This window comes from Eulemur rufifrons, chromosome 18 (genome assembly GCF_041146395.1).
Source record: "Eulemur rufifrons isolate Redbay chromosome 18, OSU_ERuf_1, whole genome shotgun sequence".
Lineage (NCBI taxonomy): Eukaryota > Metazoa > Chordata > Mammalia > Primates > Lemuridae > Eulemur > Eulemur rufifrons.
Genome location: NC_091000.1, coordinates 55643609 through 55671171, shown reverse-complemented (window position 1 = coordinate 55671171; position 27563 = coordinate 55643609). Strand labels below are relative to the sequence as shown.

At 40.9% G+C, this 27563-nt stretch overlaps 1 protein-coding gene across 1 annotated transcript; it reads left to right on the top strand.

The window, feature by feature from the left end:
* The first annotated feature begins 143 nt into the window (after nucleotides 1-143).
* On the top strand, nucleotides 144-27546 carry STMND1 (stathmin domain containing 1). The gene is made up of 5 exons (XM_069493293.1): nucleotides 144-304; nucleotides 11162-11339; nucleotides 16124-16275; nucleotides 24576-24707; nucleotides 25361-27546. The coding sequence occupies exons 1-5, from the start codon at nucleotides 224-226 to the stop codon at nucleotides 25643-25645; spliced, it is 828 nt and encodes a 275-aa protein (XP_069349394.1). The 5' UTR covers nucleotides 144-223; the 3' UTR covers nucleotides 25646-27546.
* Nucleotides 27547-27563: the final 17 nt, after the last annotated feature.

Sequence of the window (27563 nt, the reverse complement as noted above, 5' to 3'; positions counted from 1 at the left end):
GAAGCAGAGGGGCAGGCGCAGGGGCAGGGGCAGGGGCAGGGGCAGGGGCAGGGGAAGCAGAGGGGCAGGCGCAGGGGCAGGGGCAGGGGCAGGGGAAGCGGAGGGGCAGGGGCAGGGGCAGGGGCAGCGGAGGGGAAGGGGCAGGGGCAGGGGCAGGCGCAGGGAGCGCCCGCCGGGGCGCAGGCGGCGAAGCCGGCGGAGGAGGAGGAGCGGCGGGCGCAGCATGGGCTGCCGCCCTTCCCAGCCTGCTGGAGACCGGAGCCGCGTCCCCGCGCCCAGGAAGGGCTGGGAAGAGGGATTCAAGGTAAAACAATCAAACAAAGTAAAAAAAAAGAAAAAAAAGAAAAAAATAAATTAATTAAAAACAGAAAGACAGAAAACATTTAGCGCTTGGGGGCGGCTGGGGTCCCTTGGAGCAGGATGGACCGAGGTTCACAACCCCGCATAGTAGGTGGGGAGTGGAGAGGACTCGGTGAGAGCAACTTTATTCTGCCACTGTTTAAATGCTGTCTTAACCAGGAAATACAGATAGATAGATAGATAGAGACACACACACACACATATATATGCATACCTGTGTTTGCATATAAATTTATCCTACCAGGACCGGTTTCGAGAGCCTTTGTGTTTAAGGAGCCTGCGAAGGTGGCCCGCACGCCAGGGCAGAGGCAGGAGTAACGGGATGGGGTTGGCCGTGGTTCTCAGGGGAAGGTGGGAGTTCCTGGAAACTACCAAGTATTTTTTAGCTTCTGGAAAATGGCTCCTTTGGTAGTTACTTACTTAGAGCTAGGAGAGATCTCAGAAGCCATGTAACTGCGTCCTGTCTCAATTGATAGATGAGGACCCTGAGGCCCGGAGAGGCGGACATCGTGCCCGAGGGGGCACGACTTGTTTGGGGGCAGAGCTCGAGTAGAATCTACTGTTCAAGAGTCTCGTTCCAATACTCCTTCCACTGTCCATCAAGGCTGCATCTCTTGTAAATTCTTCTGGGGACACTAAGGGAACTTTACTCCCAGAGTGGGGCATGGAGGGATGGGTGGGTTGAGACAGAAATGAGGGCCAGGATTTCTTCCCATTTTTACCCCTCTCAAGATTTCATAAACAGAGGTAGGGACTGTCAAGGGTCCATTTCAGAGCAGTTACCCAAAGATAGAGCTTCCATATAAATTTATAATCAAAATCATACTGTTAAGAGTGGGAGGGAAGACTATTAATAAATTTTCCCAGACAGTCTGGCTGAAGCCCAGCAAACTGGGACTTGTGGCCGCCTTTCCTAAAGGGTGTTTTGGAGCTACTGTTTAAACACCATGCGCTTTGTCTCAGCAGGCTCTGTTTAGGACAGGTTAGGTGCCAGTTACAGCACCTACCACATGTGGGGCACATCTGCTGGGCTCTTGGAGTACATCTAGGAAGCAAGCAGACCAGCGTCTAGTAAAGGCTGAGACTCCAGACTTGTTACCTGGCCCTGGGGGAAGCCTGTGCCCAAATGACTACCCATCTTAATGCTGTTTTCCCTTTTCCGTCCCGAAGCTGCCACTGTCTGCATTTTTTATGGGCCCATTGCCACTTACCAAGTCCTTGTGCCTGTCCTTTCACCACCCTCCCAATCTACCCCACCACCAGTACCACCTATCTTCCCAAGAAAAATTTTTTTTGTAGTGTGCAAAACCGTTTACAATTTGGTCCCATCCTTTCTGTCTAGTATCATCCTTTCCTCTCCTGCCAGTGCCTGTCACCTGTGGGTCTGCCAAGCCAAATGACTCACAGAGCTCTGTTCTCCCAGGCTTCTCATGCCTCCATGCCTTTTCCCAGGCAGTTCCCTCCTATGGGAATGACCTCCCGGGTCAGCCTGCTGAACTCCTATTATCCTTCAATACTGAGCCGGAAGACGACTGCTATGACGCTCCCTTGCCACCTGGAACATGTTTGTTTAAAGGTCCTTCTCCTTCCTAGATTTATGGGCTTCTTGGGAACACTCTGGTCATCTTTGTCATTGTTCATTATTACTTTGGACTAATATGTAGGAATACTTCTTTCTCCCTTTTTCCAAAAATACATTAATGTCATTTAAAAATATTAATCCATCATTCTTTTTTCCTTTTCATGTAAAAATCTTTCTTTTTTCTATATGTCGCTGGCGTGGTTATGTATAAGACCTTAGTAGAAGAAACTTTTCACTATTTGTGTTTCTTTTCCAGCCATTATCATTTATTCCATCACATGGTTATTACTGAAAATCATTTTGCTGTACAGAGCAGGAGGGAATGCTAAAAGGGAATCTTCTGCAAGTGTCAAATCCACTAGGTCCCTCTGAGCCAAGCCACTGCAAGGCCTGAGAGGGTTCCGGGTTTCTTCCTGAATTTCTTGGGTACCACAGTCATTACCTCTGGCTCGGGGTTTTGTACATGTCTCCTAACTGCTCTCCCCAGATCCTTTCTCTGCTGACTTTGCACATGACCTCCAGAGTGACCACTGTAAAGTAAAATCTGATGTATCAGTCCTCTGTTAAAAAAAAAAAAAAAAAAAAGCCACCAACCTATTAGATGGGCACATACACCAATGGTCAAGAATATGATGACCTGGGTTTGATTTTTGGATTTATTATTTGTTAGTTGTGTGACCTTGCTCAAGTTATTTAACCTCACTATGCCCCAGTTTCCTTATCTGTCAAATGAGGGAAATAATAATATGTAAAGCTGGTCCTCCATATCTGTGGGTTCCACGTCCATGGCTTCGACCAACCTCGGATCAAAAACATTCAAAAAAATAAAATTCTTATTAGTTTCTTCCTTAACAAATACAACTATTCACATAGAATTTACATTGTATTAGATATTATAAGTAATCTAGAGATGACTTAAAGTATATGAGAGGATGTGTATAGGTTATATGCCAATACTATGCCATTTTCTATAAGGGACTTGAGCATCCATGGATTTTGGTATCCGAGGGAGGCCCTGGAACCTATCTCCCATGGATACTGAGAGATGACTGTACTCATTTTTTAGAGTTGTTGTTAGGATTAAATGAATTCAATCCAGGTAAAGTGCTCGTACCAATGCCTGGTGCAGAATAAGTGTTTAATATAAGTTATTACAATGATTATTATAAGATAAAATCCTAAATCCTTATATAGCATGCCATCCTATCCCATCCTTGAGCTGGGTCTTGCCAACTTCTCCATTTTCATCTCTCCCCCCAGCTCACATTCTAGGCAAACCTTATGGATTTTTCTCTAAGCCCATTCCATTCCTATCTCCGTGCCATTGTACTCACTGTTTTCTCTCCTTTCAGACATTTCCCTTCTCTCCCTCCTGGGTCACATGACAAATGTATACCTGTCTTTCCAGACCCTCAAGCCTGCTCCTCCATAAGCTCTTCCTGACACCCTCCTCCTCTCCCCTGCCCCTGCCACCATGCTGGCAGAGGTGATCTTAAACCTGCTCCTATCACATTTTGAAACAATTTGTTGTATTTATTTGTTTCCATGTTTGCCTCCCATCCTGAGCTGTTACCTCCTTGGGAACAGGACCTGTTTTTTAATCTTTGTGTTTCCAGTGCTTGCTAATTGCCTCATATCGATCTGCAGAAGGCACTAGTGAATATTTCTTGAGTGACTGCACGTCCCTCCAGGTTCCAAAATTCCTTATTGTCTTTTTGTCTCCTAGAAGCATAACTAGACTAATGACAGTCTGCAAGGAGGAAATTCAATATTAAAATAACCTGAAAATAGTCTCACAGTTGACTCATGCATATACCTTTCCCTGCCCCAAGCACTTGACTTTGGAAATCTGATCTGGGAAAGGTATGATTATTATTAATTAAACACTCTATAGCTATCAGAATAGTAATGCTTTCACTACTTTCATAAATGTATAAGGCTTAGAGTTCAGTAGTTCAGCAGTGTCTTTAAAATGAAATGAATATGTTTGCTTGCATGAAATATTTATGTTTCTTAGAGGCACAACTTCAAAATATTCTGAATTAAACTTCTTGAGACCTGTCTACAGACTTTCTCTTCACTTTTACCTTAGTCTAAAATGGCAAGAAGACACTGTAATAAAATAATGCATAATAACAAGAAAAGTATGGGAAACTTCTCTTAGTTGGAGAAATGCTCTCCTAGATGAATAACTCAAAGCTCCTTGCCTGTTATAAAAGGAGAGGCTAGATTGGAATGGATGGTCTCCAAAGACCCTGCAGTTTTTTGCTAATATCTGAAAAGAAAATTCTTGATTGTCAGTAAAATGGACTAAATTACTTCTCAAAGTCCAACTTTTAAAACAATCATATTTCTGAGTGCTTTTAGAGAGTTGCTGTTTATTATTACATTTATGAGAATTAAACTAGAAAAAATCAAATTTTGCAGAATTGTTCCTTCCTATATGTTTAGAGACAAATATATTTATAAAATGCATCTGCTAATAATTTGATTTAGGAAGGCTTTAGCTCCAGGGAGCCTCGACAAATTATTCCCTCCCAGCTGTTAGACAAATATGTTTCCCAAGAGCTGTAAAACACATGTAGTACATCCAGACCAAAAACCAAACAACGACAACAACAAAAACCCCACAACAAACAAACAAACAAAAAACCCACCTGTCTATAGTTAAAAGCAATACCTTTTTGCAATATTGATCATTCCTGTGATCAGCTGGTAGTTTGGAATTGACAACTTTTTAATTCTGTCTAAAATTGATAAAATTTTATCCTTAAGACACTGAGGTATAAAAATAAGTTGACACAAAATGTAGAAACACATTGAATCTTTTTTTGTTACACTTTAATCTCAAGGAAAAAATAAAACCTTCTACCCACTGCCCTGTCCCCTGCCACAGTACCATTATTATTTGTATAATCCAGGTATAATGCTCAGTGGTGTGGAAATATAAACTCTGCATGCATATGTAGAACAAAAACACTGTTTGGCATATCCCCAAGATGCACAGATCTAATTAATTTGTAAATATGTCTGGTCTTTGAGCTATGTCTATCCTCAAATCTACATTATAAAATTGGGTTAAAATTTCTAGAATGTGTTGCATATAGGTAAGATATTTGAGAGACCTTCTTAGTTTTCAGAAGAAAAGAACCTTAAATTTCTGCTCTGGAAACAGAAGGCCAGTTTGTCTTGTTTTATGCTAAGAGATTGTGTTTCACCTGCTGCAGTTTAAGTTTTGGTCACTAACAGAGCTCAAGTCTCTAAATAAGCACATATAGGTGGAGATCCTTGCTACGGCCCGGATTCTAAATCCCAGTAAAGTGGCTTTGTTGAAACAATTGTGAGATCATTCAGGGTTGTGGTATTTAAATCTATTCCAAGTTGTAAATTACAGAATGTCTTTGTGAAAAGCCACTTTTTAGACTGAAGATATTCACATTTGCCCTGAAATCCAGTGTAGGCATTTTGTTGCTGCTGCTGTTGTTAAATCAATTAAATTTTTCAGGCTCTTTATTTGGAAATGTTAAATGACAAAATTAGTCCCTGTGTGTAACTCAGTGCTTTACTAGGATCAAAAAATGATGGATCTGCAAAACAAAATTAACTTGTGAAAATACTTGTCTTACTATCACTGCAGATATTGGCTTTTAATAGTTTATTTGGAAAGGAAGGAAAGAATGCTCAACATGATTTGCATCTTTACCCTCAGTAAAAACTGTTGTTTCTTGGCCGGGCGTGGTGGCTCACGCCTGTAATCCTAGCACTCTGGGAGGCCGAGGCGGGTGGATCGCTCGAGGTCAGGAGTTCGAGACCAGCCTGAGCAAGAGCGAGACCCCGTCTCTACTAAAAATAGAAAGAAATTATATGGACAACTAAAAACATATATAGAAAAAATTAGCCAGGCATGGTGGCACATGCCTGTAGTCCCAGCTACTCGGGAGGCTGAGGCAGTAGGATTGCTTAAGCCCAGGAGTTTGAGGTTGCTGTGAGCTAGGCTGATGCCACGGCACTCACTCTAGCCCGGGCAACAGAGCAAGACTCTGACTCAAAAAAAAAAAAAACTGTTGTTTCTGAAAGAAAAGCATCAAAGTTTCCTTTTCTTTTGTTATATGTAACAAATATATATGTTAATGTAATATGTATGTTATATGTAATATGTTGTGTGTAAAGACTTTTCCTGGGCCCACTTACCCTGTAGGGACTACATGGGTAGTGACCGTGTCTATGAAGAAAGACAGATGGAGGGACAAAGAGAAAAGGATGTAGTTGCTTTTAGGCTTTCTCCTTGTTCTGATTCCTATTTCAGATACACTGGGTTTTTGTTTGCTTACTTGTGTGTTTAGTTGGTTGGTTTTTCATGTTTTCCCATGTAGTCTTGAGCCATAGAACTAATTAACTCTCAACACAATGAACTGATTAACCCTCAACACAATAAACTGTTGGTTTAGCTGAAGTGATCATTTTATCTAAACACAGTGATAAGGAGCTAGGTAAGACCCGCAACAAACATGCAAGAATCCCTAATTGAATTGTGGAAACCTGATCATGACTGGCGCCACTATAAGCTCACCATTGCCATTTCTGCTTAGCCTCTAAGGGACTTCAAATTTTGGAGTAATTCCAGAAAGTGGTCAAATGTCCTTATATATTTTTTTAAAGTTTGTATGATTTTTACTGTAAAAGTGCCAAGAGTTTCATGCCAATGTCCTATTTTTTTATTTAGCTTTCCTAAAGAGAATGTCTTCTGCATGGTTCCTAGAGTCATAATTTTAGAGCCAAAAGGGAGCTCCCTTCTTCAAACTGAGCCTCCGGGAGGCCGACTCTCTGCCTTTCTAATATTTCTGGACCCACCTCTTTCCCCTGTTTTCACTGCCACTGTCCTAGTTCATGTTTAATCAAATCTCACCTGGACAATTGCAGTCATTGTAACTGATCACCCTGTTATGTCCCTTGCTTCCTTCTGTTTCCATCACTCACACTAACCCAAGAGTGATCTTTCTATAAAACATACCTAGTGAATTTATTTTACTTCCATGGATAAAAATCCCATGAAGGCTTCCTGTTGCATTCAAAACAAATCAATCTCCTTTACTTGTCACAAAAGACTTCCCTTTCCCACCTCAGCACCTTCCACTATCTACCTCGGTCTGTTTCCACTACTCTGGAATAGTTCACATTCCTGGACATAAAATATGTTTCATATTCCTCTCTTGTGTGTGCTTTTCCCTGCATCTAGAATGCCCTTCTCTCGTCCACTGGAAATGCATTCATCAAGACCCAATTCAAGCATCTTCTCCTCTTTGACCCAATTCAAGCATCTTCTCCTCTTTGACACCTTGTGCTCCCCACAACAAGACACAAGCTTGTGTCACATACAGCAGGGCTGTGCTGCAAAGAGTGGGAGGTGGAGGGTGGGGTCCTGAGGCCCTTCAAAGACTCAGGGGAGTGGCCCCACTTGGGTCAAAAAGTAAGATCAACACATAAGAAGAATCCCAGAAGACAATACTCAGTGGAAGATGCTTATGTTCTTCTCTCTTCTGGGGACACTGAGGAGGTTTCCTCTGGTATGTGCGTCATAGCTGCAGAAGTTGATAAGACCCATTAAAATGAAAATTGGGAAAGTTGCAACCCAAGCAATGAAAGATGGCTCCACCCCAGGAGAAAGGAGATGTGGTAGTTAGAGGGGACACGAGAAAAGTTTTTCTGAGCATGTTAACATGTAAAATGTACTTACTCTCAAAATAAATGACAGTTCTTTAAATTGGATTAACTTAGCTTTATGAAAAACTCTTTACATTTTTCTTATTTTTCTTCGTTTGCTGTGGAACTGTGAAAAATTTGACATAGACAAGCATTTTGTCCTCAATGCTTCATTAAATCACAGATTTTTACACTGTGTTTTGACCTATGTATTAACACAAGCAATGGAGTTATGGTATGAAGAAATAGCACCCTTGGAAGGAGAAGGTGGGATTGTGAATTCATGCAGTATTTATGGAAGGCCCTCTGGAAACACATGTTGATATAAAATGTGCATATCCTTTGACCCACCATGTCCACATCTAGGAATTTATTCTCACGGAATGATTGGATAGGTTCACACTGACATGTATGCACAGATATTCCAGCACTGCTTATTATATTGAAAAGTTAAAAACAACTGAAATGTCCTCCAGTAGAAATTGGTTAAATGAATTGTGGTATAGTTACATAATGGACTACAATGCCACCATCAAATAAGCAACTACTCCTCACCATTAAATAGAATGAGGTGGACCTATATATGTTGACATAGATAAATGTCTCTGATATGTTGTTAATGGAAAAAACAAGTTACAGAAATATATCATTTAATATGTAATTCTGTTTATTTTCTAAATGGCTTTATTGAAATATAATTCATATGCTATATCATTCGCCCACTGTCTTAGTCTGTTTCTGCTGCTGTAGCAAAATACCAGAGACTGGATAAGTTATAAAGAACAGAAATTTATTTCTCACAGTTATGGAGGCTTGGAAGCTGGGAAGTCCAAGATCAAGGCAACAGAAGGTTGGGTTGTCTGGTGAGGGCTGTTCTGTGTCTCACATGGCAGTAGATTGGAAGAGCAAGCCAGCTGAAGGCTGTGGGAAGCCTCTTTTATAAATGACTTAACCCATTAACAAATTAGGAGTCCTCCTGGCCTAATCATCTCTTAAAGGCCCCACCTCTTGATACTATCACATTGGTAACATCTGAATTGTGAAGAGGACATATTCAAACCATAGCACCCATTTAAAATGTGCAATTGACAACCATCACCACAATCTAATTTGAGAACATTTTTGCCCCCCACAAAGAAATGGCTACCCATTAGCAATCTCACTTTCCCCCACCCCAAACAACCACTAAACCTATCTTCTGTTTCTATAAATTTGCCCATTCTGAGCACGAATGGTCTTTGGGACTGGCTTCTTTCACTGGCTTCTGGTTTCCAAGTATCATCTATGTTGCCACATGTATCGGTATTTAATATCTTTCCATTGCCAAATGATACTACTTTCTTTGACTAGGCCACATTTTATTTATCCATTCTTCAGTTAATGAACATTTAGATCATTTCTATTTTTGGATACTATAAACAATAATCAAGTACATTTATTTGCAAGTTTTTGTGTGAACAGATGTTTTAATTTTTTAGGGTATATATGCAGAAGTGATGTTTTGGGTCAGATGGTAACTCTATGCTTAACTTTTTGAGGAACTGTCAAACTGTTTTCCAAAGTAGCTACACCATTTTATATTTGCACGGCAATGCATGAGGGTTCCAATTTCTCCATATCCTCATCAACACTTGTTATTGTGTTGTTTTTTTTTTTCATTATAGTCATCCTAATGGATGTGAAGTGGTATCTCATGATGGTTTTTGTTTTTCATTCCCCTAAAGACTAATGGTGTTGAACATCTTCTCATGTGTTTATTGGCCAATTCCAATTTATTTTTAAAGATTATATTTATATGAGCAACACATCTGGGAAATGATATACTAAGATGTTAATAGTGCTTCTGTCTAGGGGATGTTATTTCTTATTTTCTACTGTGTTTCTGTATCTGTCACGGCTCTACCAGAGGAACAGAACCAGTAGGATAGATGAATGGGTAAGACAGATGAATTGCAAGGAATTGGCCTATGCAATCACGGAGGCTGGCTAGACAAATCCAAACTCCATAGGATATGTAGGGCAGGCAATCAGAAAGGACAGGCTGGAGTTGAAGCTGCAGTCCACAAACAGAATTTCTTCTTCTTCAGGGATACCTCAATTCTGTTATTGAAGACTTTCAATTGGTTAAATGAGACCCACCCAGATTGTCAAAAATAATCTCCTTTGCTTAAAGTCAGTTGATTGTGGGTGTTAACCACATCTACAAAATACCTTCACAGCACCTGGATTCATGTTTGAATGAGGCCCAGGTTCAATGGCTCACACGTACAATCCTAGCACTTTGGGAGGATTTCTTGAGGCCAGGAGTTTGAGACCAGGCTGAGCAAGAGTGAGACACCACCTTTACAAAAAATAGAAAAATTAGCGAGGCGTAGTGGTGCATGCCTGTAGTCACAGCTACTCAGGAGCCTGAGGCAAGAAGATCTTGCGAGCCCAGGAGTTTGAGGTTGCAGTGAGCTATTAATATGATCAAACCACTGCACTCTAGCCAGGGTGACAGAGCAAGAACCTGTCTCAAAAAAAACCCAAAATAACATAACTGGCTTTTGTTGCCTAGCCCAGTTGACACATAAAACTGACCATCACCATTTCCCTCTATATTATTTAATTATTTTTACAATGAGTTTATATTCATATTTTTATTGTTTGTTTTGTTTTTAGAGACAGGCTCTCATTTTGTTACCCAGGCTAGGGTGCAGTGGCACAATCATAGCTCACTGCAACCTTAAACTCCTGGGCTCCAGTGATCTCCCAACCCAGGCCTCCCAAAGTGCTGGGATTACAGGTGTGAGCCACCACACTTAGCCAGTGTTACTTTTTTAATCAGCAAAAACAATATGGTTTCATTTTTAAAAGAATACTATAGTCCCTCTACTTTCGTACTTGATGATTATGAACTTGTTGATCTTGGTATCCTTCAGAATGATCAGCATGGTAACTTGTACCTGGTAAATTAATATTAAATATTATATTAGTTTTGTATTGCTGCTATAACAAATTAACACAAATTTAATGGCTTGAAACAACATAGATGTATTCTGTTACAGTTCTGGCGGTCAGAACTCCAAAAGCAGTCACACGGGGCTAAAGTCAGGGTGATGGCAGAGCTGGCTGCTTTCAGAGGCTCTGGGCGGAGAATCCTGGCCTTGCCTTTTCCAGCTTCTAGAGCTGTATTCCTTACATTCCTTGGCTCAAGCCCCTTCCATCTTCAACTCCCGCACCCTAACAGCTTCAAATCTGTCTCTGCTTCTGTTGTCCTATCACCCTCTCCTCTTCTGTAGTCAAATCTCCCTCTGTCTCCTTCTTATAAGGACACCTGGATAATTCAGGATAATCTCGCCATCTCGAGAGCCTTAATCACATCTGCTAAGTCATTTTGCCATATGAGATAACACCTACAGGTTCCTAGGTACCATCCAGCCTACCACAGACGCTGGTTGGCTAGAGAGTCACCAGGCAGACCCTGCAACGTTGTTTTTATTTTCCAGGAAATCTTGACACTCTGTTCCCTTTTCACAGGCTGGGCTCGCTGCAACTCATTCCAGGGAGAATTGCAGCCCCCAAGTGGAAGCTGCACTACCCAAGGGTGCTGTGGGTAATGCAGAGGACCTAAAGCAAGCCCAGATGGGAAACTTACCCGGAACTATTCCAGAAAGTTCTCCATCTCCTAGTGAAAGAAACAGAAGAGTAAATTCAGGTAACTTCCCTCCACCCCCATTCATGCTGATCTTCACAAAATACCGTTTCTCTAAATATATTATAAAATTTCTGCTTGGTAGACCTTTTATTGCTGCTTTGTGGACCATGAAGTACTTTTAATGGCAAGGTTTTTCTCCCTAAGACATTAGAGTTTAGCCTTAGTTCTTCATTATGTGAGTAAATAATGCTAACCATTAATCTTCTTGTTAATGAAGTAATTAAAACCATCTTTTAAAAAAAAAAAAACAAAAAACAACTAAGAGCCTTTATTGGGAGTTGGGAACAGACCTTAGGAACAGAACTGGCAAAGTTTAGAGAAATTTAACTTCCCACTGTGTTAACATCTTTCCAGGGGAAAGTATATTTTCAAAAATAAATAAAACCCACACCAAACTGTTTCCCATGTCTTTCCCCACCCAAAGTATCAGCAAATATACAGTAAAAGAATCTTTCAAAGCGTAAAAGAGGCAATTACTACCTATTAATAGTATGTTATTTAGAAATTATTTGTGGTTTTTTTGCCTACGGTGGGAAAAACCACAAATACTTGAGTGACCCCTGGTGTTGATTTAACACATCTCATTTATTTATGTCAGCCTTCGCAACAGATTGAACTTCACAGACCTCAAGGAAGAGTTTTATGTTGGGGGAAGACTTTTATTTCTTGCCTTGTCTCTGTAGTTTCTTCTCTAGGTACAAGTTAGGATGGAAAAACAGGTTAATACGTGCGATTCTTTTTCTTGGACTTTTCTGGCACACTCAGGTTATCACAGATTTTATATGCTCCTTCCTCTTAGGGCTCTGATGTGGAGTCAATGTGACCTGTGAGAGTGACAGAAGAGGTCAGGGAATGCAGTACAGGAACGGCCCCTCGTGCTCTTCTAAGTGTTGGGCCAGCTCGTACATTATTTTCTGTCTGACGCTTATGTTGATGAGACTCCCTTCTAGACTGCAACATGAGTGCTACATGTCTGTGCTGGTCACAGACTGCAAAGTGTCAGGCAGACAGGGACCCGGTGTGTCCTAGGACAGTCTGTCCTGCCAGCTGTAGGGATACTGTTAAAGGCCTATGCAGCAGGCAGGAGAGTGCTGGGCGAGGACAGCTGGGGAGGGGTCAGCCACCAAAGCAGATGTTTCTAACATGCAGTGCCAGTGAGTTCTCAGGAAGCACCTTGCCACAGAACGATCAGTGCCCTGGACTTTCTGTTTGTTCTCCGCCCGGTTTCCTTTCTACCTCCCAGTCCTGGGCATCCTCCTGGCTGCATCTCTGTTCTTCACATCTGCAGAGTATATTTGATAAGAATTTCAGGTTGCACACTGATATTTTCCAACTGTTTCCTTTAAAAAAAAAAACTTTTTATTTTGAATAATTTCAGATTCAAGAAAAGTTTCAAAAAACAAAGAACCCCTGTATTCTTTCACCCAGATTCCCCAAATGTTAACAGGCTACCACATTTGCATTACCATATCTCCCTCATATACGAGTATGTTTTTCTGAAAATAAGTCACAGACTTAATGCCACTGTGCTTCTAAATACATCAGTGTGTATTTCCTGAAAACAAGGACGTTCTTTGCATAATCTCTGTACAAGGATCAAAATCAGGAAAGTGCCATTGATGCCGTACTATTAGAACATCAATAGACCACATTCAGGCTAGACTCATGCCTATAATCCTAGAATTCTAGAGACCAAGGTGGGAGGATCATTTGAGGTCAGGAGTTCAAGACCAGCTGAACAAGAGGGAGACAGCATCTCCATAAAAAAATAGAAAAAAATTACGTGGGCACGGTGGCTCTTGCCTGTAGTCCCAGCTAGTAGGGAGGCTGAGGCAGGAGGATCCCTTGAGCCCAGGAGTTTGAGGTTGCTGTGAGCTATGATGATGCCATTGTACTCTCCCAGGGGCAACAGAGCAAGACTCTGTCTCAAAAATGAAAGAAATCAAATGCAGTCAATTGTCTCACAAATGTCCTTTATAAATAAAGTTCTCATTCAGACTCCCATATCACATGTTTAATTTGGTTGGCAGGTGTGTTCAGTCTTCTTTAATCTGAATAGCTCTTCAGTTTTTGATTTTCTTTTACGATCTTGGCATATTTGAAGAGTATAGACCATTTATTTGCAGCATGTCTGGGTTTGTCTAAGGTTTCCTCATGATTGAGTTCAGGTTATGCATCTTAGCAAGAATACCAACACTGATATTGTGTCTTTCTTAGTACATCAGATTAGGAGGTATGTGATAACTATATTATATATTTTTTAAATTTTTTGCTTTGCAAAAGTTTTTTTTTATCTAGTAAAATTTGCCAATTTTTAAATTATATTTGGAATTTGAATCATAGTTAGAAAGCCTTTCGCTACACCAAGGTTAAAGATAAATTCACCCATGTTTACTTGTGCAATTTCAAATGACATGAGAAAATGCTAATGTAAATGCTAACTACATGGAAATAAAACAGTATGTCCAGTATGATGTCAAATTTGTAAAAATAAAATTTTATGTATTAACAATAGTAATCTCTGGATGGTGAGAGTACGGGCATTTTTATTTTACCTTTTATTCTTTTCTGTATTTTCTAAACTTACTACAGTAACTATTACTTTTATAATAAAAAAACCCTCAATATTGTTTTAAACATTCTCCAATATTCCCTGATATCCCAAGAAAGCAAGAAAAGTAGTTGAAATGACTGACATATTCCAGGAATTTCTGTGTAGGTTAGTTACTGCAAATGTCAAGCTAAATACTTGGACTCAGAAAAGAATGGACCACATGGTCACAATAATTTCATTGTATTAGTGACAGATGTCAAACATGACATTCCTTTTAGAAACATCCTGGGAGAGACATGGACCACAGTGAGCTGTTTACATGACATATTTGGAAGGAAAAACAGTGAGATGGTGAGAATGTGGGTGTTGAAGCCAAACAGACTTGGATTCAATCCTAGTTAACACACGTGCTACCTGTAACACCTTGAATGAGTTAATTAGCCTCCTTCATATCAGTGGTTTTTTTTATAAAATAAGGATAATAATAATTCTTTCTCAGAGCTTATGTTTGCATCAGGTGTTATACAGTATACCAAGTACTTAGTATATAGTGCAGGTGCATAAGTGCTCGATAAATAGCAATTATTTTTTTGACCTTTCCAGGTAAGCCCACCTTCTAAAAACAGCAACAACACATCATTTTAATTCCTTAACGGGGATTTGCCTCTGATATTTTTATTGAATTTTTCTCCATTGTTTCAAGCTTCTAGTTTACCTACGTGAATGACATGTGCTAGCCCAGCCTGTATAGAGCTGTGTCTGTATAGAGCACTTTAAAATGGGAATTGGCTCTATTTCAAACACCTGCATGGGTGGAAAACACAACGCTGAAAAGGTACTGAAATGTGAGGGAATTTATTGGAGTTACTTGCAGTGGTCAATCAGAGAAATGCCCTACAGCACAGAGGTTACCATTCAGAAGTGACAGACACCTGATGAGTGTGTGTGCATCCGTCTGGGTGTGTTTTCTGTCTTCCCAGCACAAATTCATGAAAGCTGTCTTAGCTAACCATTGAGGTTAGAAATTTTCATAAAAAATATTCCATCCACAAAATGGAATGGACTTTGTTACTATCAGGAATTCAAGATGATTACAAAATAGAAGAGAGCTTGTATCTGAGGACGCCCCGTCACACCATCTCCGACGAGAAAAGCAAAACTATCTTTGGCCCGACAAACCAGTGACCTTTATTTAATAATGTGAGGACATAAAAGCAGCTGCCTATTTGCTTATTTATGTAATTGGGTGATTTGGAAGGGGGGCCTCTCTCACTAGTACAGCTTTTAAAGACTCCCCTATAAATCATTTCAGTGCTCATTTTTAGAATCATTAATAAAAATTTAGCTGATAACAATCTGACTCCAGCTCTGATTTGGTTCAAAGACTCTTTGCAAAAAGGCATACTTTTCCTTATGTAGATTTACCAGATGGCATAATTTTAAACTAAGAGTTGCAGAACTAGAAGTCTCTTGGCAACATCACGCTGTTTATCCTTTGTATACAAAGCATAGAAACCAAACTGCAACTCATGAGAGTCACCAAAAGAATATCTGAGTCTTAGCGTGGTTTGGCTACATAATGAGTTGAGCAAACCCATGTCGTCATACCCAAGTGTATAAGTGTTGTTATAACAAAAAGGTAGTCCTTAGCAGCACACAGGAAGACTTTTTGTTGCGTTAATATGTGACCTGCTAAGTAAACAGTATGTTATGTTGATGTGTATCCTCTGTAAGAACATTAAAAATTTGAACTTCAAAAGATTACAAAGATTTAAAATAGAAACAGATATTTGGTAAGAGTGCTGAGACTAAGATTTAATTAAGTAGCACGATTCATTGACTGATTTAGAGACAGCGTCTTGCTCTGTTTCCCAAGCTGGAGTGCAGTGGTGCAATCATAGCTCACTGCAGCCTCAAACTCTTGGGCTCAAGTGATCCTCTCCCCTCAGCCTCCTGAGTAGCCAGAACTACGGATGCGTGCCACAACACCAGCTAATTTTTTTTTTATTTTTTGTAGAGACGGGGTCTCACTATGTTGCCCAGGCTGGTCTCAAAGTCTTGGGCTCAAGCGATCCTCCTGCCTCGGCCTACCAAAGTGCTGGGATTACAGGCGTGCACCACTACCCCTGGCCCTAATTAAGTAGCATGATTTATTAGGCATCCATTTAGCATTCGATTGATAAAATCTTCATTCTTAAATTTCACTTTCTTTTTTCTTTTCCTTTGGAAGACCCAGTGACCAATGGATTAATCAATAAGCCCCAACCCCTAGAGAATCGAGAGCGACAGAAGTCATCAGACATCTTGGAGGAACTAATTGTTCAAGGAATAATTCAAAGCCACAACAAAGTATTTAGAAATGGAGAATCATACGATGTCATGGCAAGTAATTTTGTAATTAACATTAGCTTATAGTTCAAAGTAGCAATAGAATATGATTGATCGCATGTCGTTATTTCCAGCATCTTCGAGTTATAATACCGATGACAGCATTTATCTAAGTCAGATTTTTCTCCCATAAATTCCCCCACACCTCTGCACACAATCCTTCTCTGTAGATTCAGGAATTTCCCTAATTGTTAATGATTAATCAATCCAATAGAACATATCGTAGGTTTTACTTGAAAAACAATAATCCCCACTGAATAACATGCCTTAATTTTTTCAGCAATTTTTATTATGCATTACCTATGTAATAGGCTTTGTGCCAGGCATTGGAAATATAAAACTAAATTCTGATTTACCCAAGAAGGAAATAGGCCTGTGACAACACAGTGGCTGTTTGTTTGTGTGTGTGTTTTGAGACAGTCTTGCTCTGTCACCCTGGGTAGAGTGCTGTGGCGCCATCATAGCCCCCTGCAACCTCAACTCCTGGGCTCAGCCATCCTCCTGCCTCAGCCTCCCAAGTGGCTGGGACTACAGGTGCCCACCACCATGCCCAGCTAAATTTTTCTATTTTTAGTAGAGATGGGGTCTTGGTCTTGTTCAGGCTGGTCTCAACTCCTGAGCTCAAGTGATCCTCCCACCTCGGCCTCCCAGGGTGCTGGAATTACAGGTGTGAGCCACCTCGCCCGGCCATCACAGTGCTTTAGATGATGGATATGCTAATTACCTTGATTTGATCATTACATAATGTATAAATGTATCGAAACATTATACTGTACCCTATAAATATGGACAATTATGTTTCCATTAAAACTAAAATAAAATTTTAAAAAAAGAAAATGGGCCTATATGCCAAAGCTAAAACAGATATGCTTATACATTTATACATATGCACACCCTGAAAGCAAACATGAGGAAATAAACACAAATCTAACGATTGTTATTTTATTAATTTTTTTGTTGATTCATCCTGACTAATCTGTCACTGTTTTTCTTTAGTGTGAGAAATATTTTTACTCTGATTTTAACTGGTGTGGCTGAAGTCTTGAGTTCTAAATTTTTAAATAAATTCTCTATAAACCTGTGAAGAAGACAGCAGGTTTTGTCATTGTTGCATGTCATTGTTATTTTGTTTTGTCGTTTGGTTTTTTTTTTTAAAGCCTGTGTTCTCAGGCACCGGCAGTAGTCCTTGAAGCATAGGCAGAAGAGAGACGGTGAAAAAAAGAAATAAGAAAGAAAAGCCGGAGGAAAAATGAATGGAAAAGATAAGAAAGAAACAGAAACGGTGGAAATAGGGAACGCAAATCCAAGGCTCCTTACTGTTTGCCTATCCCTGTGTTGTAGGGAAAACAGTCCATTGAGAATAAAAAGACGCATTATTTTAAATCAAGTTTTCCACCTAGACCAAGTCACTTCATGTTTGAATAAAGGTCATTTCCTTCTCCGTGTGTAGGGAATGTTGAGAACTCATGAATAAAAGCCAAAGTGGCATTTTGTTTTGAAAAGGGAAAACAAGTCTTGCAGAAAGTTTTTGGGAGATTTTCAAATCTTATGAATGATATTACCAGGCTGCCAATAATAAGAGGATGTGGGGGGAAGAGGAAGGTGAAAATGGATCATATAATGGAAAGGATAATGCCAACGTAATGACAGTTTACATTTGCACAGTGCTATCTATGATACCAGGCATTTTGGAATTTTGGAGTACCTTATCTTATCTGGAAGTACTAGAAGAAGGGTGGGTTTTGTTTTTTTTTTAATGTTGAGGGGGTGTAGAGATGTTTTTCTAGCTGTAGGTGAATCTCTGGGAGTCAGAAAAAAAGAAGGCATGTCAAAAAAAAAAAAAAAAAAAAGATAGAAGAGTAGTCCAAGTGAAGAGAATAGATTTTGAAAGCATTCAGTAGTTAAGCAATGCCTTCTTAAGGGAAATGCTTTAGACACATCTTAGTGTTAACACCGGGGGGAATAACATTGAAACATTTCTCAGTGATTCAATTGCCAGAGATGAATGAGTTCTGACTTAGACCTTGCAAAGGAGCAGGCAAGGTTAATTAATATAAGCTGCCTTGTGAAAGAAATGTTTCTACTAAAAAAATGAAAACTATGGGCTTGACTTTGAATGACATGATTAAGTAAACCAAAGATGAAGATGTTCATATTATACAGACATGGAATGGTTGTTAGAAGCAGAGTTGGATCATTCACAAAAGGATTTAAATGTGACAGGCTGTAAGAATAGCACAATTTTTTTTTTTTTTTTTTTTTCCGTTTTGGTGTTAGGCCACGATATCCCAACAAAGGCCAAGCTTGCAACACACAACCGTTTGTTTTATTGCCCAAGGCAGTAGTCCTTGACCTGGCTGTACACTGGAGTCACCCAGGGAGCTTCCAAAAGTCCCAGTGTCTGGGTCCCACCTCAGGCCAGTGCCAGGGCAGGGGGCGCGGCTTGCACGCTCTCGAAAGCTCCCAGGTGATTCCCGTGGGCACCCCAGGCTGAGAACCACTGCCCTAAAGTTTTAACAAACCTGTATGCAAAGCTCTTCAATTCATTACCAAGTTGGAAAAAACTGACAGCTTTTGAAATCGTAGTCCATTCTCCATTCATTGTGAAAGAGAATTCTAAAATATTCCTGAAAACATAACATTTCAGGAATAGGGAGTCAGATTGCGCCCAGGAAGCCTATGGAAATGAAGAAGAGATGCAGTTGCTCGGTGTCACAGATGAAGCCTCTTTTAATTCAGGTGTAGCTGAGTTAAAAGCTATGTGTGTGTCAGACACCAGGTGTCTTGCATGTTTGGGGAAAAGTTATATGGCCAATGTAAAAAGATGAGCATGAATATCGAAGAGCTGAGAGGGGAACCGTATTAAGAATGCAACTGTTATTATTTTGAACTATCTAACACTCATCTAAATAAAAAGACCAGGCCGGGCGTGGTGGCTCACGCCTGTAATCCCAGCACTCTGGGAGGCCGAGGTGGGCGGATCGTTTGAGCTTAGGAGTTCAAAACCAGCCTGAGCAAGAGCGAGACCCCATCTCTACTAAAAATAGAAAGAAATGATATGGACAGCTAAAAATATATATATAAAAAAAAAAATTAGCCGGGCATGGTGGCACATGCCTGTAGTCCCAGCTACTCGGGAGGCTGAGACAGAGGATCGCTTGAGCTTAGGAGTTTGAGGTTGCTGTGAGCTAGGCTGACGCCACGGCACTCACTCTAGCCTGGGCAACAGAGTGAGACTCTGTCTCAAAAAAAAAAATAAAAAAAAAAAAAATAAAAAAAAAAATAAAAAGACCAGATATGATAAAATTGGCTAAGAGACAAACTCGGGAGTCAAGGGAAACACAAAGCGGATGGTCATGAAAAGGATGTTGATGCCAGCAGTTACCACACGGTGGTGAATCTGGTTAGACGTGGAAATATTATTTCTTCATTGCTCTGTGGGGGAAAAAATCTCTTAAATAAAATATTATGAGAAAAAGAGAATAAATGTGAGACTACTTCAAAAATAAGACTTCTTATGTGGAGCAACGGTATACTTAAATACAAGGAGTCTCAGACGTAGCTCTGGCCCCTTCTTGGACGGGTCGTTGTCTCTAATGGAGTTATTTCAGTGGAGTGGAATAAATGATGCTGGAAAGTGAGGGTCTTCCACGCATCTTCCGAACCGGGGGCATCCCCGGTGAGCCAGTCTCGCCTTGGAGGTCCAGGGGAGGATCTGTGTCCACCACGGAGCCCTCTTTCGTCTTTTTTTCTTTATATTTATCGTGTGCTTGCTGGTGAGCACTACAGCACTTCTACGGTGCTCTCTGGATAACCAGTTTTCAGGAATGTTCATACGAATAGATTTTGTGTTTACTAAGAGTTAAAAAGATATGTAAGAAATATAATACTAAGAAGCTAAATATCAGATTAAGTGAATCTTTCAAGGTAGTTTAAAATATTCTAATGAGACCTAGATGACTGTATTATAAATGTGCATTGGTTTTGTTTTTTTTTCCTTAGGGTTGCGAGGAGGGTTGCTCAGTTGCCTTGTGTTTTGGGTTGAGACAGAAACTCACTCCATTGGCCTGGGTAGATTACAGTGGTGTCATAGTAGCTCACTGCAACCTCAAACTCCTGGGCTCAAGCAATCCTTCTGCCTCAGCCTCCCAGGTAGCTGGGACTACAAGGTGCTCACTGCAATGCCTGGCTGGGATTTTTTTTCCTTTCTTTTTGGTAGAGACGGGGTCTCACTCTTGCTCAGGCTGGTCTTGAATTCCTGAGCTCAAGCAATTATCCCACCTCGGCCTCCCAGAGTGGTAGGATTACAGGCGTGAGCCACCGCACCTGCACCTGGCCTGTGAATTGGTTTTATGTACCCATGTCAATATGTGTATGGATTGGCGTGGGCCACTGTAGACAGATGTGATGGGCTGTCATTTATCCACATAGGTTATCATTGGGTAAATTGTCTTTTATCCCCAACTCATTTCTCCCTGCTTCTTGGCATGTCCTGGGTCTCCCTACACGAGGCTCTGTGCATTCTCTATTGACTCCTCCTGTGTCTGGTCAAAGTTTATTCCCTTCTCTGTGCAACTTCTGTACTTGGTAACCTTTAGTGTAGTTAGGGAGTTTGTTCACGTTGCATCAGAGTCTCTAACATTATTTGCTGAACCTCACGTGGAGCTTTTAAGGAAGAGGAAGTTCACTGGGTTAGGACTAAATAATGTCAGTTAGTGATCAGGGTGATCTTCCCCAGGAGGTCTAACCTTGACAAAACAGGAATGACCAGATCTTTTGCAGGAAGCTTTGTCCTTTTCTATGCACAAGATGCCCTTAAGGAAAACAAAACCAAGGTTGATCCACAGATCAATAGTTAAGAAAGCTTTGAGGAACACACAGTGGCTGTAAGAAGTAACATATACAAGTTAGGTTGGCTAGAAACAAAACTCAAATTTTATCTCTGCACCTTTGGACTTGGCAGTCCTCTAATAGTATTCTTTAAGAAAATAACTGGTAACTTTTATAGACTTTAAGGTTGATTTTTTCTTTTCCTTTTTTATTTAGTTTCTCTTGGTAGCATCTCTCTAAGCATAATATGATCATTGTTATCATTTTTAAGTGCCAATATTTGATAATAATGACTTCATAAAATTCAGTGGAGAAGACCCCAGATATCATGCTATGCATCTTTCAATTCCTTTACTTAAAATGTTGAACTCAAGAAAGGACAGGGCTCAAGAGGGAGGAACAACACGATATCACAGGCATCATTGTGGGATTAAGCCACAGGAAGAGGCCACCCACACTGGAAAACCAAAGCTCTGTGAGAACTTCTGATCTCATCATTTTCATCAAGATTCAGACTCCTGTGTAAAGAAAACCCAGCTTTTCTTTACTGGATCTTGAATTACTGCTTCCATTTTCTCTTAGCCCTCTGCAAGCGAACATTCCTTAAAAAAACCATTTTCATACTAATTTCACAGTACGTCTAGTTGAGCCACCATAGCAAGTATGCCCCTCTCTTCAGCAGATGGCTTTTGCCGGCAGGAAGCCTGAGAGCCAATTGTCATAAAAATAATACAAATGGTGGGGGAGGGGTGGCTTGCTTTGAGGAACATTCCACAGTTTTCACGTGGTGAAAAACTTCACACTGCATAAAACTGTCTGATGGCTCTAACGAGCCAAAACGTCAATAAATGTTTTCCCTTCAGAAGACTTTGCTAGAATCATAGATTTCAAAGCTGAAGGAAACTTAGCAGTCCTCAGTCCCCTCACTGTTTCACAGTTGAGAAAACCGAGTCTGAAGAAAAGAGGCGCCTCAGCTGCCACCCTGGGTATTCGTGGTCGCCCCGGGGTGACTCTCTGGCCTCCTGCTGGCCTGGGATTTGGTAATACCGCATCCTGGTTATGATTTCCTGTGCTGTCATTGAAAAGTCACAGCTTTTACTGAATGAAAAGTAGTTCCTGTTTACTGAGTGACTACTATATACTTTCCTTTTCTTTCTTCCTCCCCCGCCACAATCCTGTGAAATAAGTATTATTAAACCTATTTTTACAAATGAGGAAACTGAAACCACCATTTACAAATCAATAAAGGGGTGCAAGACAAGAGAGAACTGTGGTAGGGGCCTAAACTTGGCAGAGGCACAGGCACAGCTAAAAATAATGACAATAACCAGCCACTGTCCCCAAGTTTGCTTTCCTGTAATTGCTATTCAGGAGTCACATAGCTGATGGTCATAAAGATTCTTAACTTTCCCCATCAATAACATCACCCTTGTGAAACCTAAGGCTAGTTTTTGAGATATCGTCCACTCCCTGGGTTTGGTAGAATGGTTGACCCACCCAGACCAGTGGCCCATACCGAGGAACTGACTGGTACTGCGATCGCCACCCAAGAACCCACTCAACAAAGAAGACAATTTCTACAGCCCTGTGGTTCTGCCCCTCCCCGAACCCAGCCAATTAGCAGATGCAATTGCCTAGCCTTTTGCCTGCCAAACTATCTTTGAAAACCCTTTCTCCCAAATTCTCAAGGAGATGGAGTCGAGAACTTTCTCCCATCTCCTCACATGGTACCTGTGATATTAAACTCTTGGCCGTAACCCCTGCTGTCTTAGTGCATTGGCTGCTTCTTGAGAATTGGGCAATGAACCTGCTTGGGCTGTGACAAAGCCATGTCTGGCAGAGTTTAAGGACTCATGGACAGTCAGTCCATAGCCAAGCCAGGATCCCAACCCGGGTCTGTCTGAGTTCTGATCTTGGGTGCCTTTTTCTACTAGACTAAGCCGCCTCTCCTTGTTTGATTTATCTTCACAGTATCTACAACAGTGTCTCTGAAGAGACAGCCTTTTAGAAATTACCATGAATATTAATAGCTTCATTGTCTTTGAAAACATCTTTAGAGAAATTATCTAGAACAATATTCAGTTCATTTTATCACAAAGACTTGGAGTTCATTAAACCTCCCCAAAACCCAGTTGTAATAAATCTGTATATACTGACCTCAAGAGATGTCCATATGAAATTAATTGGAGAAAGCAAATTGCAGAGCAGTGTGTATGGTATAATTCCATTTAGGTTCTGTTTAACATTATAGATGTCCTGAATGCGTATTATGTATATAAATATTTGTGCATAAAATATATCTGGAAAGACACACACCAAACTCCTTAAAAAGGTTCATACTAAGAAGTAGGATTGGGAGGCCAGGTGGTTAAACACAGGATTAGGAGATTATTTATGTATCATTTTAATTTTTCATAATAAATGTACATTATAAAACACTAATTTTAAAAAGGAAAACATAAATTAAAACTTTCTTTATAGGCCCTTTACAATAATTTTACTTTTCTTGTAGCTAGATATTATAATTAGAAAGTCTTTCTTACTGCTTCCAACTGTCAAAAGGGCAGTTGATCCTATGAAATGGGATTTTTTTTTTCTGCTGGCATAAAAATATTTGTAAAGTTCCAGCAGGAAGGGCCAGCACAGAGCAGTTGCTCAGTTATTATTAACTCTTCCCACCACAAAACCAAAAGTAGCAAAAACTAATCTCTGTCCCAAATGAAAGTAATTTGTAGCTTGTGGAATATTATAAAATCATCAGGTCGAACTTTTCACCTTGAACTGCAGATTCATCCCTCATTCCTTATCTTTTTCCACCTTGTATTCCATCTCCAGGTTTTTTTATTCTTAGAAGTCTTCTTCTATTTAGTTTCAGTGCATCTTACATTCTCAGCACATTTTTTGTAGTAGCCTGGTATTTTAAAGGCATCTAAGAGATTTTATCTTTACGATTTAATTCTGTTGTTACTACTAATAGCTTTCACATTGTTCTTGCTTTTTAAATTTGCTTCTGGAAAATTTAGCTTTTTAGGATTTACCTTTTTTTTTTTTCTTTCTTTTTCTTTTCTTTTTTTTGGGGGGTGGGGTGGGGGACAGAGTCTAGCTCCATTGCCCGGGGTAGACTGCAGTGGCATCATCACAGCTCACAGCAACCTCAAACTCCTGGGCTCAAATGATCCTCCTGCCTCAGCCTCCTGAGTAGATGGGACTATAGGTGCACGCCACCATGCACGGCTAATTTTTCTATTTTTTGTAGAAGTCTCGCTCTTGCTCAGGCTAGTCTCAAACTCCTGACATCAGGCCATCCTCCTTCCTGGGCCTCCCTGAGTGCTAGGATTACAGGTGTGAGCCACCGCGCCCAGCCTAGGATTTACATTTTAAACTGTGTTTATTCTAACTCTCCTGCCTTTCTCCTCTGTTAATGAATATGGTTGTTTTTCCACTTAAAAAGTGTCTTCTTCTAGGTGAACATAACTGAGAAGCCACTGAGAAAGCCACCGGCCAGGCTGAAAAAACTCAAGATCAAAAAGGAAGTGCAGGATTTCACCATGAGGGACGTCGAGGAGAAGATGCAGGCCGCAGAGGAGCGCAGGAAGGTACTCAGCTCTCAGGCGCTCTGGGCCTGCAGAGTTGGCTGCATGCTAAGATGAGCTCGTGTCAGTATTTCAATGATCTGAGCGCTTCTTATGCTCTATGTTTAGTGTTCTTTAAAATTTCCCTTGTGAAGGAATAAAGCAATATCTTACAGTTGGTTGAAGATTAGTTTCATCCATATAGCCTAAGTAAGCAACATGCAATTCTCAAAATCAAGTGAAGTATGGAGTTTTCCACAAATAAAAAAAGAAGTTTAATTGTGTGTAGGGGCAGGAGGAGAGGCAGGGTGGGGGTGTGGGGTTAAGCTGAGAAGAGACCCTGCAGGGCATCAGACAACAGCTCCTGCAGCATTTGCCCCTGGGGGCTCCCAGAACCCTCTACCAGCCGCTCTGCCCAGACCCAGCCTTCGCAGTGTGGGTCCATCAGCCTTCACCTCCCAGCTCTCTACTGGCCTCTCGGAGCAGGGTCAGACTGCAGGCTCTGCGAGGGCAGGCCCTGTGCCTGCCTTCTTCAAGGGGGTTTCTCAACGACCTTTTGTTACATGACTGAATAGTGAAAGACAGAAAGCCATCAATGTTCATTAACAAGCAAACTTAATAAGAATTTGTAGAAAGTTATTCGAGCTCTTTTTCATTCTTTAATCCTGCTTTTATAGACTAAAGAAGACGAAATAAGAAAAAGGTTACGGAGTGACCGACCTTTGCCCTCAGCCGGTCGTGCGGGTTCAGCCAAGCTGAGCCAGGCTGAGGTTCCGTTTGCCAAAGGACTTCAGACGGTGAGTTCTGCTGGGTTTGAACCCTCGGACCTGCAGGGAGGAAGGCCACTGAAGAGGAAGAACAGTACAGGTGATGCAAGTTCGACTGATGGAAACTACAATTATGAAAGCATTGTGGTTGTGGAGTCAGACATGTCCTACAACCAAGCGGATGACATATTCTAATAAGCCATTTTTTGTGAATTTCATAAGAAGGGATCCATTCTCCCCAGTTGTGACATTGTTAGTATGTGTCATGTTCTCTGACTGCCTGACCTCACTCTATTGGGATTTGGAATGATCGTGTGAGTTAAAGGTTAGCTGAGTAAATTAGATGGTCATGCTAGCTAAATAAAAGGGAGGGAGATTTGACCAGCTTAGATGCTATGAGATTGGTATTCTTCTTCATGTGCTTCAAACATTGTGAAGGTGTCTTTATTTTATGAGTATCTTCAGCATACATTAATGTTTGTGCCAAATGAAATCCTTCCTTTTTACTCCTGCCCTGTGGCTGTGTCCCTCTCTGTTGGTCCTTGAAGACAAATTGCATGGATTTGTATTAAACTTATTCACCACCTATATGCTTCTTATGCTGTATAGCTAGAGTTTTTTTTTAATTTTCTTTGTGTTACAAAGGAATAAAGCAATATCTTCAAGTCGGTTGAATTAACCAGTTTCATCCATATAGTTTAAGTAAGCAGTATCCAGGTCTCAGAATTAGGTAAAGTATGGAGTTTTGGTCATGTGAAAACAGAAAAACTTCAACTGGAGCTGGGGACGGGAGGGAGTTGGGGAGACAGGGGACACACCGAGGGTCAGCCCTGCTGCCAGTGTCTCTTCCCTGCAGGCATCTGAGCTGAGGAGTTTGCTGGCCCTCATCTTATGGGAACTATTGGAATTATGCCTTGGTTCTTCTTCCCTCACCACCCACATTCAATCGGTTATCAGGTCTCATGGGTTTACATTCTAAAGGTTTCTTGCATCCATCTTCATACTTTTCTTCTGTTACTGCCTAGTTTAGACCACCCCGCCAGCATTCAACTGGGTCACTGCAACAGTTTTCTCGATCTTTATTCAGTAGTCATCTGTTGAAAACCCCTCGTTTGCCCCCTTTTATTGTCAAGATCAAGTCCAGACTCCTCAGTGAGGGTCTCGGCTTTCACAATTCCCCCAAACTGAGCCTATTCCAGTTCCTCAGACTCAGCACAGTCTCCCTAGCCTCTGGGTCTTTGCACATGCTGTTCCCTTCTTCCCCTCTCCCCATCTTCCTCCTTGATTTGAAGAATGTCTTCTTGTTTTTCGTGTCTCAACTCAGACATCACTTCCTCTAAGCCCCCGGGGTTCAGGTTGGTGCTCCTCTCTCAGAGTCACCTTTTGGCAGCCTGGACTGTTCATCTTTGCATTTCTCACCCTGTGTAGGAGTTACCTGATACGTTTCAATCTTTACTGTTGGGTATTTTCAGTTCCCAGAGGGCAAAGGAGTGGGTCTGCTGTGATCATGGTTGCATTTTTTTGTACCTCTACAAGTGAAATGCACACAATAAGTGCTGTGTGAATATTGCTTTAGTGGATGGATGGATGTGCCTGTATATCCCACAGAAGCAGGAGGACAACCCCAGGAGATGGCTTGTTTTCCTGGGAACCAGTGGCTGAGGGTAGAGCAGATTTGACTTGAGGGCCACTCAGCATCTCCTGTTTATACATCCTCTTTGCATATGGACACCTACACCCATAGCCTGTAGGACTTCAGACTCTTAACAGCCAATAAGGTATGATGATGGAAATGGAGTGGGTAGAGGTCTCTTCAAAACTCATTGCAGAACCAGATTTTAGAGTCAGAATCTACTTCTAACAGTGTGACCTTGGAAAGGCATGTAGGCTCTCTGTGTCTCATCACTTTACGTGTTAATTTGGAATAGCCACCATCACAGAGTTGTAGCAAATGAAATAATGTGTTTAAAATACTGCATAGATTAGAATATACCACAGTATTTATAGCATATTAGTTATATAAAATCCCATGTAAGCAACATGATGTTTTTCACCCATCCCAAGGTTTTTCTATGGAAGTGTTCTCTTGGTGACATATGCCAATATTATAAAA

Excerpts from the sequence above, each read along its gene's own strand:
- STMND1 (XM_069493293.1), top strand. The coding sequence starts at position 224 with ATGGGCTGCCGCCCTTCCCAGCCTGCTGGAGACCGGAGCCGCGTCCCC. Across the intron at positions 305-11,161 it reads GCTGGGAAGAGGGATTCAAG|GCTGGGCTCGCTGCAACTCA; the intron begins GTAAAACAATCA and ends CCCTTTTCACAG. Across the intron at positions 11,340-16,123 it reads AAACAGAAGAGTAAATTCAG|ACCCAGTGACCAATGGATTA; the intron begins GTAACTTCCCTC and ends TTCCTTTGGAAG.